Source organism: Cervus elaphus, chromosome 11 (assembly GCF_910594005.1).
Source record: "Cervus elaphus chromosome 11, mCerEla1.1, whole genome shotgun sequence".
In the NCBI taxonomy this organism is placed as follows: domain Eukaryota; kingdom Metazoa; phylum Chordata; class Mammalia; order Artiodactyla; family Cervidae; genus Cervus; species Cervus elaphus.
The window spans coordinates 88,178,695-88,196,193 of NC_057825.1; the positions used below are offsets into that span (position 1 = coordinate 88,178,695).

A 17,499-nucleotide genomic window follows, 5' to 3' on the forward strand; every position below is an offset into this window, starting at 1 on the left:
GGATATAGAGAGGAAAACAATGAGTTTAGTCTTCACACTGAGAATGAACGAGACAAAAAATATGCGAGACGAATGAAGGAGTAAATAATCTGTAATAAGTGTGTGCGTTTCCACATAAATTTCCCTACCTGAGGACAGCTTCATCAAGCTCTTGTGGCCTGTTAGTTGCACCCATTACAAGCACTCTGTCATCTCCAGCAGACTGTACCTATAAGTCAAATTTTTTTCAATACTTTTAAAGTAATAAAGAAAAACACAATGAAGTTGTCTATTTCTAATTTGGGCCATTCAATTGGAAAATACATACACTAAAATGTTACCACATAAAAATATCATAATCAATACGTACACCATCAAATTCTATTAGAAATTCAGTTTTTAGACGTCTGCTAGCATCATGTTCTCCTTCTCTTCTTTCACACAAAAGGCTATCAACTTCATCTAGAGGAAATACAAGGATGAAACTTTAATTAAAACCCAAGCTACATGAGTTATCTGAGATTAACCTAGTTTATTATTTAGGTTTTTAATATAATGTATCCTACTCAATTTGTTGGATAGTCTTTAACCTTGTGCTTTTTAAAAACTTTTTACTTCTGCAACTATACTTCAATAAAAATTTTAGAAAACTTTTTACTTCTGAATAATCTTTCCTATCATTCCCTCACATTTGGGAGAAGGAAATTTTACAAATGTTCAACTAAGCTGTTGGAAGACATGTTCTTACCTATAAAAATTATGGAAGGTTGAAGTTCTCGAGCCACGGCAAAAAGAGCTCTCACCAATTTCTCTCCTTCTCCCACCTAAAATAAGGCATTGTACACTGTTAAACCCATAAAATGCAAGATTGTTCCTTCCAGCTTTTATAATTTCACTACTGAAAATCTAGCACCTAGGAATTTAACTTCTCTTTCTTTACAGCAACCAAAGATTTGGTTTAAAGAACAGGGGTGAGGGGGGTTATTGATTGTTCCTTATAATATTAGTAAATAGACTACTTATTTATTATTTAAGAGAATCTGGTGAGTACTTTAAAAAAACAAAATATATCTCTGTCTTGTTTCACTATGCATTCCTAAGACTTGAGATTGGGGTGTAACTACTGAGAAGAGGGAACACCAGAGGACAGAGGGATGCAGCAATATTCCTTAGGCTGCAGGGTGTATTTATAGAAGCACGTAAATTGGAACGTGCTCCAAAATCACTGCAGATGGTGATTGCAGCCATGAAATGAAAAGACGCTTACTCCTTGGAAGGAAAGTTATGACCATCCTAGACAGCATATTAAACAGCAGAGACATTACTTTGTCAACAAAGGTCCGTCTAGTCAAGGCTATGGTTTTTTCAGTGGTCATGTACGGATGTGAGAGTTGGACTATAAAGAAAGCTGAGCACCAAAGAATTGATGCTTTTCAACTGTGGTGTTGGAGAAGACTCTTGAGAGTCCCTTGGACTGCAAGGAGATCCAACCAGTCCATCCTAAAGGAGATCAGTCCTGGGTGTTCATTGGAAGGACTGATGTTGAAGCTGAAACTCCAATACTTCGGTTACCTGATGCGAAGAGCTGACTCACTGGAAAAGACCCTGATGCTGGGAAAGATTGAGGGCAGGAGGAGAAGGGGACAAAAGAGGATGAGATGGTTGGATGGCATCACCGACTCAATGGACATGAGTTTGGGTGGACTCTGGGAGTTGGTGATGGACAGGGAGGCCTGGTGTGCTGCGGTTCATGGGGTCGCAAAGAGTTGGACACGACTGAGCGACTGAACTGAACTCCTAAACAAAACTTGCTCTACTAAAAACATCTTGAAAATCCATTCTCACAATACCACTGTCAATAAATGTCAAAGCATTTCTAGGTAGCCCAGGTGGTCTATGAACACTCCTTAAGACATTATCAGGGGCTTGAATACTATACTAAAGCCATTCTATACACCAAAGCATCTATGCTTCGAAAGGGTCATGAGGTTTGCAGTAGTCTACTACAAAAACTACTTTGTCCTCTAGGTGGCATTTATTCTTTTTATTGAAAATTAAATTTAAAAAAAAAAAGGAAAAGCCTCAGATTTAGATTCTGCAAAACAAATATTCTCAGAGCCAGAAGGAACCGCAAGAGATCACCTCTTATGACTTCAACATTGTAAGATTTCCCTGGTGATCCAGTGGGTGAGTCCACCTCTCAGTGCAGGGAACCTGGGTTCAAACCCTGATCTGGGAAGATTCCACATGCTGTGGGAACAACTAAGCCTGAGGGGCACAGCTACGAGCCCGTGCTCCGCAAGGAGAGAAGCCACCACCATGAGAAGCCTGTGCCTCCCAACAAGAGAGCAGTGCCTGCTCACCACAACTAGAGAAAGCCTGCACGCGTCAATGAAGACCCAGCCTAGTCAAAAATAAGCAAATACATTTTAAAAAAAGCCACTTTATAAAGGAAGTAAAACCTAAAGTGATACTTTCTTAAGGCCAGTTCTGTACCTAAGTTAGGCTGGCATCCCCACCTCCTAACTTCCAGGACAGTGTTCTCTGCTGTGGTATGTGCATAATATAGGTAGCCCACTGTAACAACAGTTTTACTTGTAAAATTTCACACAGGAAACAGAACTTAACCAGGAAAAGTATCACTATATAGTTACTTTTAATTACTTTACAAAACTGAGACCTCTGCCACTACCTGATCTTGTACTTCTAGCCTCCAAATTTCTATTGTTCAAGCCACCCAGTCTGTGGTACTTTAATACACAACCCTAACAAACAAATCTCACAGAAAAATTTCACTTTTAAACGAGCCTAACAAATGCACGTAACCTTCTACTTTGAAGAGTAAAAAATAGATATTTAAATAATATGTAAGTAATAGATATAAAACTCATAGAAAAACATCTTTGTGTAATGTTATTGCCATTGATTCTTAACACAGTAACATTTAGACAGTAACTTAAAGCATGACAATACTGGAAAAAGAACACTCACATATTTTGAAGTTAAACTTGCAGCACTTATATTAAAGAAGGTTGCATTAGATTCTGCAGCTACTGCTTTAGCCTTTAAAAATCAGAAGGGTAAATATATTAGTTCAATTGCTTTAAAAAGATAACCACATGTGATCAACTTAATTTCTAGAAAACATTTCCTAAAAACATAAGGTATGACACAATTTTCAACAAATAGCAATCAATGTATTTCCTTCTCAGCAATGAGGAAAAGGTGCAGGAGGAGCTGTGCTTCTTCTCACTCTCTTATCTCTAAGAGAGATGTCAAAGGGAGAGGTTGAAAAAAAAAGAAGGGTGTGTTATTCTCTTCCCAGTTATAGAAGATAACTGGTTAGAGAAAGATAAACAGCTAAAGGAAAAAGTTACTCTTTCCCTATTTAGTTTCCCTGTAGCAGAGTCATGCAGGAAAAGAGGTATTCAGATCCTAGCAAAAACTTCTGGCAAAACGATATAGAAAAAAACAATCTGTTGTATGTCAGTTATGCCTCAATTAGAAAAAAAGAAAAGAAGAAATCTGTATCAGGCTGATTATTTTATTTTAATAAACCTGCTAAAATAGAAAAAAAAAAAATCAGAGATTAGGAAGATACTCAATATAGTAAGGTAAACTCTTCCAGGGCAAAATTTTAATATTTAACTTGGGAAAACAATGAAAATTATACTGTTCCCAGCACCAAACTAATACTGGAGATAACATATGTGGTTTTCCCCTATCTTCATCATTAAGAACTAGCTTAAAACCTGGGAGTTCCCTGGCGGTTCAGTGGTTAGTACTGAGTGCTCTCACTCCCATGACCCTGGATTCAACCCTGATCTGAAAACTAAGATCCCCAAGATGTGCAGTGTGGGGGGAGGGGAGGGACGGGGACGGAGAAGGTATGTAACACAAAAAGCAAATCATAAATAACAGATTCAGTGACAATGAAATGTTTCTTTTATTCATATTATACTCTTAATATCTCAATAGAACATACCAATTTAAAAAGAATCCTTACCAGCATTGTTTTCCCATTTCCAGGTGGACCAAAGAGTAACAAGCCTCTGGCAGGAGCCCTAAGCCCTGTGAACAACTTAAAAATACATACTTTAGTTCACAACTGTGATTCTGGAGACACTTTTTCCAGACATATTGAGTATTAATTGTGATCTAAAAAGTATTATTTGTTATCAGTAGCATCCTCCCAAAGAGAGTTGCCCAGAGCTCTAAAGAGAACATATAATCAATAAATTACTATAATTACCAAAAACAGAAGAAAACAAAGGGAAATAAAACCAAATTCCTATTGATCAAATTGAAAGCAACTGAGCTTCCCCGGTGGTCCGGTGGTTAAGAATCCGCCTGCCGATGCAGGGGACACAAGTTCAGACACAGGTCTGGGAAGACGCCACAGGCTGTGAGGCCACTGCTCGAGAAGCGCAACTCCTGAGCCCGCCGGCTGCAACAGCTGACCCTGTGCACCCCAGAGCCCGTGCCCCACGGCGGGGGGCCGCCACCGCGAGACGCCCGTGCCCCACGGCGGGGGGCCGCCACCGCGAGAGCCCGTGCCCCACGGCAGGGGGCCGCCACCGCGAGACGCCCGTGCCCCACGGCAGGGGGCCGCCACCGCGAGAGCCCGTGCCCCACGGCAGGGGGCCGCCACCGCGAGACGCCCGTGCCCCACGGCAGGGGGCCGCCACCGCGAGACGCCCGTGCCCCACAACCAGAGAGTAGTCCCCGCACACTACAACCAGAAAGCCCCCTCGTGCAGCAACAGAGACCCAGTACGGCCAAGATAAAAATTAAACACATTTTAAAAATACAGTTAAAAAACAAAGCAGGCTCATTAAACAAGACATACTGAACAAAGAAAGTTTCTCCACTTCTTTTAGAAATCTCACCAAAATAATAGTAAATGAATGAAAAAATAAATTTTCAAAAAAAAAAATTACAAAAGGAAACAGAGGACACAAATTTTGTAGATGGTAAATTGATAAAGTGTGGTAAATTATTTAATGGAGTTGAGGGAGCTAAACCTAAGCGCCTGCTTGTGAAGGGATACACAGATACCAGGAGCAAGCTGAAATGAACAAAAACCCCTGGAAAAGCTCTGGAATTGGAGGAATCAGGTTTGGGAGAAAGCACTAGTAAGGCAGTTGGCCAAAAACAGGGAACTGACTGAAAGCCTGTGTGACGAACCACGGAAACCACGCTCCTGCCCAGGCCAAGAGCACGCGGCAGGCACTGCTCTTCCACAACAAAAGGAGGCAGATGCTTTCTTCTCTAGACACATTAAACAATAGTTGCCAAATGCAAGGACACCAGGCAGGGCAGGCATGAAGGGTGAAGACCCACCTGGTAACATTTTACTGAACAGTCAAAGTGTATGTACTTTTAAGCTGAACCATATGAAGTAACTGATATTCAACTCAGAGACAAAATTTTATTTGAGTGGGCTAAGGTTTACAGAAAATTTAATGGAAAGAACAGTTTCCATGTAACTCCTCACCTCCCCCACTTCCCCTATTATTAACATCTTGCATTGGTATGGTACATTTAATACAGCTGATGAATACTGATACATTATTATTAAGGTAACTTCATGGTTTACATTAGGGTCCACTATTTGTGTCAAATATTTACATTAGTTTCATATAGAACAGTTTCACTACCCTAAAAACTACCTTCTCCACCTTCTATTTAACCTTCCCGTCCTCCCCATGAATGCTTGGCAACCACTGATCTTTTTACTGTCTCCATAGTAATTCTAGTTGGAATCATACAGTATTAGCCTTTTAAGATTGTCTTGACTTAGCAATATGTACTTAATGTTCCTCTGTGTATTTTCATGGATTGATAGCTCATTTCTTTTTAGTGCTGAATAATATTTCATTATTACAGATATACCATAGCTTGCTTATACATTTAACTACTGAAAACTATCTCGAATGAACAAAGGTTAAAGTATTTGCTTTAAGTAATTCTGAGAAAAAATTAACTCAAGAATGTATTTTTAATATTATTTATCTCCTTCAAGCCACTTTTAGTGTTCAGTAACTTAATTACTGTTGTTGAGAAGGACTTAAAAATAGCTGAGAAAAGAAGTGAAAGGAAAAGAAGAAAATGAAAGATATATCCATATTTCATAAAAACTGCATTTCATAAAAACACGGAAGCATAATTAAGTTTTGTTTTTGTTCAGTCACTCAGTCACGTCTGACTCTTTTCGACGCCGTGGACTACAGTACGCCAGGCATAAAAACATTTCATGTTTTTATGAATGCAGTTACATCATGAAGTCAAGTGGACTTAGGCGGCAACACTAAGAACAAAGTTAGTGGAAGTGACAGAATTCCAGTTGAGCTATTTCAAATCCTAAAAGATGATGCTGTTAAAGTGCTGCACTCAATACGCCAGCAAATATGGAAAATTCAGCAAGTGGCCACAGGACTGGAAAAGGTCAGTGTTCATTCCAATCCCAAAGGGCAATGCCAAAGAATGTTCAAAGTACCGCACTACTGCACTCACTTCATATGATAGCAAGGTAATGCTCAAAAATCCTTCAAGCTAGGTTTCAACAGTATGTGAACCGAGAACTTCCAGATATACAGGCTGGATTTAGAAAATGCAGAGGAACCCGAGATCTAATTGCCAACGTCCATTAGATCATGGATAAAGCAAGGCTATTCCAGAAAAACACCTACTTCTGCTTCACTGACTATGCTAAAGCCTTTGACTGTGTGGATCACAAAAAACTGTGGAAGATTCTTAATGAGATGGGAATACCAAACCACCTTGACCTACCTTCTGAGAAATCTGTATGCAGATCAAGAAGCAACAGTTAGAACTGGACATGGAACAATGGACTGGTTCAAAATTGGGGAAGGAGTATGTCAAGGCTGTATACTGTCACGCTGCTTATTTAACTTACATGCAGAGTACATCATGCAAAATGCCGGGCTAGGTGAAGCACAAGTCAAAATCAAGATGGCTAGGAGAAATATCAATAACGTCACATATGCAGATGACACCACCCTAATAGCAGAAAGCGAAGAGGAAACGAAGAGCCTCTTGATGAAGGTGAAAGAGGAGAGTGAAAAAACCCGGCTTCAAACTCAACATTCAAAAACTAAGATCATGGCATTGGGTCCCATCACTTCATGGGCAAATAGATGGCGAAACAATGGAAACAGTAACAGACTTTATTTTCTTGGGCTCCAAAATCACTGTAGATGGTGACTGCAGCCATGAAATTAAAAGACGTCTGCTCCTTGGAAGAGACGCTATGATAAACCTAGACAGTATATTAAAAAGCAGAGACATTACTTTGCCAACAACAGTCTGTATAGTAAAAACTATGGTTTTTCCAATATACAGATGTGAGAGCTGGACCATAAATAAGGCTGAGCACCGAAAAATTGATGCTTTTGAACTGTGGTGTTGGAGAAGACTCTTGAGAGTCCCTTAGACCGCAAGCAGATCTAACCAGTCTAGTCTATAATCCTATAGGAAATCAATCCTGAATATTCATGGGAAGGACTGATGCTGAAGCTCTAGCACTCTGGCCACCAGATGTGAAGAAGTGCCTCACTGGAAAAGACCCTGATGCTGGGAAAGACTGAAGGCAGGAGGAGTAGGGGATGACAGAGGTCGAGATGGGTAGACAGCATCACTGACTCAATGGACATGAGTTTGAACAAACTCTGGAAGATGGTGAAGGACAGGGAAGCCTGGCGTACTGTAGTCCACGGCGTCGAAAAGAGTCAGACGTGACTGAGTGACTGAACAAAAACAAAACTTAATTATGCTTCTGTGTTTTTATTTTTATTTATTTTTTTTTTGCTTCTGTGTTTTTAAGATGAAATAAAAATTCTAGCACCGTAAAAAAATGAATAAATTCATCACGATGCCTGTCATACCCAACTTTTCAATCTAGCCTAACAATGTCCCCATTGTGATCCATGCAAGCTCCCCACTGTGGAGAATTAAGACTAAAGCTGATCTGTTGCACAATAAAGGTGCTTTATGAAATAAACTCTGACCCATGATCCCTTTCACAGTCTACTGTGAAAAGATGAGCTAGGACAATCATATTCTCTTTCTTGGGAATCTTAACAAGAATTATAACAATGTTCAAATTGGCAGGTGCAGAGATAAAGAGACAAATGGTCCAAATCCTGAGATCGGACTCTACCTCAGATGCTGTTCCTCCTCAAGTTCCAATTTAGTACGTTTACTAAGGCTTCTGCCCCGCCCAAGCTTAGGTTATTCAACTTTGAAATCCCAGTTTTTTCAAATAGTATGGTCCTACCATGGAAATATTCCTAAATGTAAATTCATATGCTGTTTGACCTTACTCTCCACTTTAGATGTGCTCCTTAAAGTTGTGCATAGAGCAGAAGCTGAATGACTTCTAACACAGTTCAGATATTTCCTTACTATCTTTACAATTTTAGATATATTTTTGTACCCTAAGAAGCACATCATTAATAATAAAGCCCATACTTGAGACTGATCCACAACTTAACTAAAATGTAGAGAAAGAAATTTAGGTCTCAGGACTAGTTTCTTTGGCAACAAATGGACTAAATGACTGCTAAGATCCTTTTCAGGTCTATGGTTGCATGAATCCTTTCAACAAGCATTTTTTGGTCAATACTCAGTCTGCTGCATTTACTACTCTTATATACAACCCCAGGGAAAAAGTTAGCCCAAAATACAAACCATCATATGTTTCTTCAAAGTGTGGCCTGAGGTGGTAGAAGAGACAAATTTGGCTACTATAAAGACAAATGCTTTCCACCTTAATAATTTATTTTATTGAGTATTAAGAATATTCAATTAGTATATTAAACCAGTGATTTCCTGCACACTGCTTCTTAGAATGAGCAAGAGGTAAAAGAAAGCAGAATCAACAAATAATAAATTTCAGTATAGTTGGTACTCACGAGTTACAAACACCACGAAGGTAGTAGGAGAATGACAGAGACTACAGAAAAATAGGGCCACACAACCTTTACACGTTCGTGTAAGAGTGTATTCATAATAACGTGCCACATAACATCTATGTTCACGAGATTTTGTAAACAAGTCCACAAAGACTTGAAAGCTCAGGAGGAAGAGAAACAGCTGGCCCAGACTGGATCCTCAGATTTATTTCTTGCAATTTTTTCAGAACAACATCAAATACGAAATCTGTGAATTGTGAAGATCCAAAACAATGCCAAATATGGAAAATTAAATATTTATTATCAACTGCAAGATTACCTAACTTCTTCAGTGAGTTAAAAAATTATGGGATGGAAGGTTAGGCCCCTATCCATCACTTACCAGCTCTTCACTTACTTTGATCACTTAATATCTTCAAAATAATTCTTTTAAATAACTTCATCTTAATTTCTCTTTTCTCCAGTATGATTTCTGTGTCTTAATTTTAAATCTCTCTTACTTTAATATAAAATTATTGCCTGTTACCTATTTTTCCTATAAACTTAATTACAAATGGATTGGCAACTAGTTACCATTATCGTCAATCTCCTCTCCACTATAGTCAACATCAACTGCTAATGATTTTTCCTTAAAAAAAAAAAAATCAAACCTACTGTTAAATGAATTAATCACTCTAGTGTAGCTCATTATTTACTGATACTATGGATTCAGTAATGGATGATGCTATAAAAAAATGACAATATAAAGTCCTTACCTCAGGCCTCAGAGAAGGAAGAATAACAATTTCTTGCAATGCTTGTTTTGCCAGCTCTTGACCAGCTATATCATCAAATTTAACAGCTGTTCCACTAAGAAACAGAATTTCAGTTAACTACACACAGAAATATTCTTCAGTTATTGTAATATTAATTTTAAGCTCTATGTAATGTAGACATTTTTATGTTAACCAGGAGTGAAACTATAGTTAAATCAGTAAAGCAATGGCTTTCTCATTTACAGTAACTGAAAACCATCATAAAAATTAAATATGTAAATTAGACAAGGTATTTATTATCCATTTTACTTATGATATATTTTGCCAATAAAAAATGTTTAAACTCCATAAAACACTTTATTTTTATTTTTTATTTTTTCATAAAACACTTTAGATGACAATACTTACTTGTCCACAATTTCATTCATTATAAGGTTAGCAAGGTTGCTGTCCACATTCCTAAAATTCTTCAAGTCTTTCTTTTTACGAGCAGCAGTCGTAGGGGTAGAAGGTTTATTTGTTCTACTTGTTTTTGGTGTACTCTTGGAAGGACACAAAATTTTGATGTGAAAACACAACATAATGTTTGCAACTTTCACATGTGAGTTAACTTTAATGTTCACAGAATTAAAGGGATAAAAGTAGCAAAAAATGGACATAAAAATCCCCAAATTGTATATTTACTCTAAGATAAAATGGCATTCTCTATAGAACTACATTTGGCATGAAGTGGATTTATAGACGATTTTATCCAGAGAGATTTACTTACTATGAAATAAAAAGGCTCTCTATGACAACACACTCACATAATTTTGATATTTGTTAGAACTGTAACAAAACTCTATGTATGTTTAATGTTATAAAACATTTATGTACATTTACATAATTATACAAAAACAAATTTAAAATGACCTATAGGGAATTTCCTGGCGGTCTAGTGCTTGGAACTCCCTGCTTTCACTGCTGAAGGCCTGGGTTCAGTTCCTGGTTCAGGAACTGATATGGTAAGCCACACTTCATGGCATAGTCAAATAAAGAAATAAAATAAAATTAGGGAAAAAAAGACTACAGACTGGATAAAGAAACTTACTGCTAAAAACACCTAGTTAGAGAGATTTCTTTCAAAGATAATAGAGGAAAAAAAAAAGATTTGCTTTTTAGTAGCAAGTTGCCTCTGCTACTTAGATTTTATTTTTTATTCTTTTTACTTTATTTTTAAAAATTCTGTTTATTTACTGTTTGGCAGTACTGGGTTTTCACTGCAGCATGTAGTATCTTTTAGTTGCAGCATGCAGGATCTAGATCCCTAACCAGGGATCGAACCTAGGTCCCCTGGCTTGGCAGTGCAGAGTTTTAGCCACTGGACCACCAGGGAAGTTCCTACTTAGATTTTTATAAATCTAAATATAAAAAAGGAAAAGAAATCATTCAACTTTGTGGAAACTTATCAATTCTCTTAAGGTATTACAAAGTACTTATAATAAATTTAAGCAAGTATTATCATGTTAAAAATTTTGTTTGCAACAACATAGCAACTGAAGTTACTGTCTCAAAATACCTTATGTGTGGCAGCTGCAGGTCCTTGTCTCACTCCAGAAACCATGGATAAACCACTGCAACTAGGTGCTCTATGGTGGCCTGAAAGACCTGTGGGTCCAGTTTTCATAACTGTTTTTGAACGAGGCAGTGAATTACTAGCATGTGTTAACGGATCTTTTCTCTTTGGAACAGCTCCACTTTCTATCAAGGAAAAATAAAGTCATCATGGTCAGAAAATTCTGGTTAAACATTATAAAAGTTAATGTAAGGACCAGTACAAATTTGAAAGCTAATAATATTATTTTTATTTCAGCAGTATCTCAAAATAAGACTTCAGTCAGAATATATACTAAAGTGTTCATAACGATTGTTACTGGGTGTGGACAAGATTATGAGTATTTAGCCTTTTCCTTTTCCTAGTGTATAATTTTCTTTTAAGAAATATGTACTTGTCATAAAAAGAAATAACTATTTGTGGGGGCAGGAGGAGGATACAAAAAAGGTACCAAGAAAATAAAGCTGCCAAAATTTTTTTCTTTTTTGTTTTATTTAAAAGTTGCCAAAAATTAAAGAAACAAAATGTAGTAAAGGCACTAGGGGTGCCTTTAGGCTGTATGGGGGTGGGGGTGGGGACAAATAGCACATCATTCCAAACTTTTAAGACTACAAAACAGAATGAAAATCCAATCTGTGCCACCAGATGAGTTTTAACAGGTAATTTTAATTTAAACAGTAAAAAGCTGTGGTTAATATGCCAAGTATTTCGTGCTATATCTATGTTACCAGGTGGCTCAATGATAAAGAATCCATCTGCCAATGCAAGGAGACACAGGAGATGTGGGTTCCATCCCTGGGTCGGGAAGACTACTCATTCAGTATTCCTGCCTAGAGAATCCTATGGCAGAGGACCCTAGCAGGCTACAGTCCAAGGGGTGGCAAAGAGTCAGACATGACTGGGCATGCATGCGTGCACATATAAATGAACAAGTATACGATATTTTCTATTAAGTCTAAAAGGTCACATGACCTACCTACTCTGCTCTTCTACATCAATTATACATTTTAAATGTTCAAATCTCACCACTTCTAAATAATATTTTCATATACTACATAACAAACATCAGTTTATTAACAGCAATGTTCACTGTTAAATCAGTCAGCAAATTAGAGTAGCCTAGAGAAAAGACTAGCTTAAAGACAAAAGCCTTATCGTTGCTTTGTCATAATATCCCTTAATACGGCTTAAGGAAACTACAAACAAGGGAACTTGCTTCCAGTGTAGGGGGCATGGGTTTAATCCCTGATTGGGAAACTAAGATCCCACATGCCACACAGTGTGGTGAAAAAAATAAAAAAATTTTTAAAGTACAGTAAAATAACCAAGGGTTCTTTTCCAATAAAAAAAAAACAACGTTCTGTACCATTTGTTCAAGGAACTAAAGGATAATGACTCTATAGGAAAAACCAGGAAAGCAATCCAGAAGAGAATGACAATTAAAAGCCAAAGTGTGAATAAAAGCAAGATCTGTCTAGGGTGGTAAGTATTTTTCACTCATTTCAAACGGAAAAAAGGAGACTGGAGAAGAATTTCTACAAACAGAAAATGTACAGTCCTAAGATTATAAATGGATAAGGTTTTTACAAGGAACTGTGACGATGATAGCAGGCTTCTCATAAAAATAACAAAGATCAGCAGGCAACTGAGTGTGCTCAAAATGCTGGAGGAAAAAACAATGTTAACTTTCATCTATTCGATATTCAGGTGAACAGCCAAGTAAGAATGAGGGTATTTGCAGACACTAGGCTGAGAGAGTTTACTATCTACAAAACTTCATTAAAAGAAATATTAAAGTAGGTCTTTTAGTTAAAAAGCACAGAAAAGAGCAAGAACCTATAATGTGAAGCTAGAGAGCAAGGAAAAAAAAAAAATCAGACAGCTTGAGGGGAGGAAAAATGGAAATTGAGTTACAGATGTAGAAAGCAGACTTGTCCTCACCAGGCGGTAGGGGCGGGGAGGGATAAACAGAGACTGGGACTGACGCATACACACTGCTATGTATAAAGGAGACAGCTAATGAGAACTTAGTGCGCAGCGTAGCGAACTCCATTCAATGTTCTGTAACGGCCTACACGGAAAAAGGATCTAAAAAAGAGTGGATATGTGTATAACTGATCCACTATGCTGCACACCTGGACCTAATATAACATTGTAGATCAGTTACATATAAATGATTTAAATAAAAGTTTTAAATAAAAATTTAAAAAACAAGAAATCTTTAAACTTTTTATTACATATGCATGTAGAAAGCAGTTTTCTTATGGTCTCTACTGCAAGTTTTCTGTTACAATTTGAACAAAGTAATATTTACTTTAATAAAGTTTAAGCACTGGACATAGAACTAATTCTGAAAAAGTTACCAATAAAACTAGACAAGATGTCAGAGAACCTAGGAAATGAAGATTCCTTCCACCCAAACAAAACAAGACAAAAAAACATATAATTTTCTATAGGAGCTGATGTGATGCTCAAAGCTTATGGAGAACAAATTTAACTCATAGTAATAATAGTACTCTAATGTTTCTCCTCACTATGTGAACTCAGCTTCAAACTTTTTCGAACAGGGGTTATGATTAAATACTCATTCATTGTATAAAAGAAATGTATATGCATTGAAAACTGGTATATGATAAAAAAATTAAAATTACTGTCTCAAAAAAACACTGCTTTATAAAAACCCTGGTATAGGTACCCATAGGAAAAAACACCAAAGCTCAAAATAAAATAGAAACAAAAGAACATCTTAATAATTTAGGAAAACGAACCTTCATATTTTATCATCTCAAAACTTGGAGGCTGTAAAATATGCAAATATAACATGTTGAGAATCGCTACACCTATTTGTTACATGTTTACATACCATGAATGACAAGGATGCTGTATTTTCTACACAGCCCTGTGCAAACAAAAACCAATCGAATCTATCACTGTAAAATCAAGTCAGCATTATCAGGTTAAGCAGGACTCTACTTTGCATGCAAGCTTTATTATTTGACATGTTAGTTAACCTAAACCCACCTGACTGGAGATGTCCATTACGGCATGTCAAGTTAGTACTGTCATTATAGACGTCCGTTTGTGACTTGGAAAATTGCAAACTTGGTTGCAGCTTCTCTATGCAACAGAGGGGGGTGTAAAAAAGAATAAAATAAACAAACAGGGAACAACATAATAAAAAATGTTTATGTGAAAATTAAAAATGATTCAAGGTGTTAAAAAGTTATATAGCAAAGGATTTTGCATTTATATAAAATTATCTTTAACAACATAACTAATTAGCAAAAAACTCAGACATTAAAATAGCAACAGAAATAAACAAGTGAATGACTATGTTCAAAATATGCATTATTCAGGTCTGGTAACCCGAGGCAATTCTATAACACTACCATCACCAGTAAACATTTCCTGAATATCTAATACATCCAAATCATTGTATTTGGAGAACAGGATAGAGTTAGAAAGAGAACATCAAGAAGACTTTACAGAGAAAGTGGGCTGTGAGTTGGCTAGGATCTGGAAAGATTTAAAAAAAAAAAAAAGGACATCTCATCAGCAAAAAAGAAATGCAATAAAGCAGAAAGGAAAAAGCAAGCTGCAGAACTGTGTGTACAGTACCCTACCACTTATTTAAACACACATGTATATTTGTATATATAAAAATTCTCTCTAAAAAACACCCAGAGAAACTGGTAAATACTAGCTGCCTCTGGGGAGGGGAAATGAGTAGCTGGAACATAGTATGGGATGGATGCTTTTCCAACTTCTCAAAAATTTTGGCATGTGCATATAGTATCTATTTTTAAATTAATCAGAGATTTTAAAGGATTATTTCAATCCTACCCCTCCCCTCCCAGTTCAAATAACAATGTAATCCTCTCAAGATCTGGCTCTCTATATCTAGGACCTGAACCCCAGAGTGTAGCGGTTTGAACTTTCTCGCCACCCTACGTCACAGCTGCCCTCTTTCCCCAGTCAAGTCACCCCATATTGCTAACTGATGACCACCTTGCTCCACCACGCATTCACTAGTATGAACTTGCTTCAGCATCAGTTTTCCAAGGGTCTCAAGGATTAAATAAGGTAATACATAAAGGACCTACCTGGGCTTCATTTATATGGGTGAAATTTTGACCATATTTATTTTACTGAAATACTCCAAGTTATCGTTACTGATTCTTTTATTTATTTATTTATTTTTATTTACTTATTTGGCTCTGCAGGATCTTAGCTGCGGCATGTGAACCCTTAGTTGAGGCATGTGGGATCCAGTTCCCTGAACAGGGACTGAACCCAGGCCCTCCTCATTGGGAGCACAGAGTCTTAGCCACCGGACTGCCAGGGACGTCTCTCATTACTGATTCTCATCTCCAGTACTAAGAAGTCAACGAAGCGTAGCACATATATACTAACTCTCTTAAACTTTCACTTCTAAGGTCAGACAAGCAGGAGCTATGCTTGGTTTATGACACACACACACACACACACACACACGCCTTTGGGACAGGTTAAATAGCAGCTACCCTCTCTGCACAAAGCACAAAGCTTTTGTATCCTAGAACTGGTTGATATAATATATCTTGGAGCCCTTTTATTGTTGTTAGTTAACAGATAGGTCATCCGATTTTTCTCAAAGACAATACTCTTCAAATCACCATACTGAGAAAGAAACTATTTGTGTTGTTAAAGACATAAATTAGAAAAAACTGATTTGTAAATGTCTTATTTATCAATTAACACTCTCTTCAACATTCTCTTCAATGTTAACAAAAAGGTCAGGTAAACATTCATTATATAGCAAAAAGAAACAGAAACAAATCCTTAGTTCTGATAACAAAGAATAAAAAACCACAGAACTTGTTTGTAGGGTTTACATTTACATGTGTGAAAACGCACACATATACAATAGCAGGACACACTAATGCGGATCTGTTCCAGTTCATTTTTTTTTTTTTAAGAAAGTAAAATTAGTTTAATGCTTCCTTTTAGAATGACTAAAGGTCATACAGATTAACCAATGATTTAACATAAAACAAGTCACCTTGCTTCTTGATCCCCTCATGGGCAACCCCCACATAATCATCTCAGTGATCTACTTAGAAGGGAAATCTTACCACATAACTGGTGGACTTAAAACCCTTTAGCAGCCTCCTGCTGCCCACAGATAGGCACTGAAGTCCTTGACGTGACCAGCAAGGTCTGCCACGACCTGTCTGCCTACACTTCTCACGCCTGAGCTATCCCAAATTCACATCACCATCAGCACCATGGTTTTCCTGGTCCCTCAGTCTATGTTCATGCTGTTAGTTCCTCCCGGAATATCCTTACTCCCAAACATTAATAACTTTTATTTATCTCTTTAAAACCCCATTTCAGGTTTTACTTCTTCCACAAAGACTTCTCAGACATGTGTTTTCCCATCTCCACAAAATACATATGTATCTCCATCCTGCAGTGATGATTTATCTATTTATGCCTCCTCAACTGTATCAACAAGAGCCTTAAACAGAAGAATATTTCATCCAATCTATCGGTAAATCTGTTTGCTCAACCTTCAAATACAATACTAATTCACCTGATGGTTACTCCTGGTATCACCCTAGTCCAAGACTCCATTTTCCCCCTGGCTTACCATAACAGTTGTCTTACTTATACTCTTGCAACATCACAACCAGGGATCCTTTTTATACTGAGGTCAGATGATGTCAGTACTTTCCTAAAAATCCTTATAACTGCACCCCCACTTCACACGTGGTAAAAGCTCAAATCTTCATAGTGCCCTCTAAAGCCCTGCCTGTTGTCCAGACCCTCCCCTCCCCACCTCCACCATCAGCTCTTTGATCTCTACTATATTCTCCTTGCTCCGGCACACTGGTCTCTGCTCTGTGCTCAGTTATGTCCAACTCTTTGCCACCCCATGGACTGCAGCCTGCCAGGCTCCTCTGTCCATGAGGATTCTCCAGGCAGGAATACTGGAGTGGGTTGCCATTTCCTTCTCAAGGGGGTCTTCCCAACCCAGAGATTGAACCCAGGTCTCCTGAATTGCAGGCGGGTTCTTTACCATCTGAGTCACCAGGGAAACTCAAACATGTCAGATGTATTTTCTTAAGACTTTGCATCAGCTCTTACTTCTCCACAGACATTCTCCTCCCAGGCACTTGCAAGATTAACTGACGTCAGCTTCTCAAAGAGGCATACGCTGACCATCCTATTTAAAGCTAAAAATTCAGACCAC

General features: G+C 37.6%; 1 protein-coding gene across 2 annotated transcripts in view; it reads right to left on the reverse strand.

Moving 5' to 3' along the window:
* Positions 1-17,499, reverse strand: part of SPAST (spastin) — a 51,710-nt gene that overhangs the window by 14,143 nt on the left and 20,068 nt on the right. For both annotated transcript variants that reach the window (XM_043918300.1, XM_043918299.1), the window contains exons 4-12: positions 14,286-14,381; positions 11,229-11,410; positions 10,079-10,212; positions 9,671-9,764; positions 3,986-4,060; positions 2,971-3,042; positions 728-803; positions 350-441; positions 129-208 (exon numbers count right to left, since the gene is read on the reverse strand). In XM_043918300.1, the coding sequence (XP_043774235.1) occupies positions 129-208; positions 350-441; positions 728-803; positions 2,971-3,042; positions 3,986-4,060; positions 9,671-9,764; positions 10,079-10,212; positions 11,229-11,410; positions 14,286-14,381 (901 nt within the window). The remainder of the gene's footprint in view (positions 1-128; positions 209-349; positions 442-727; positions 804-2,970; positions 3,043-3,985; positions 4,061-9,670; positions 9,765-10,078; positions 10,213-11,228; positions 11,411-14,285; positions 14,382-17,499) is intronic.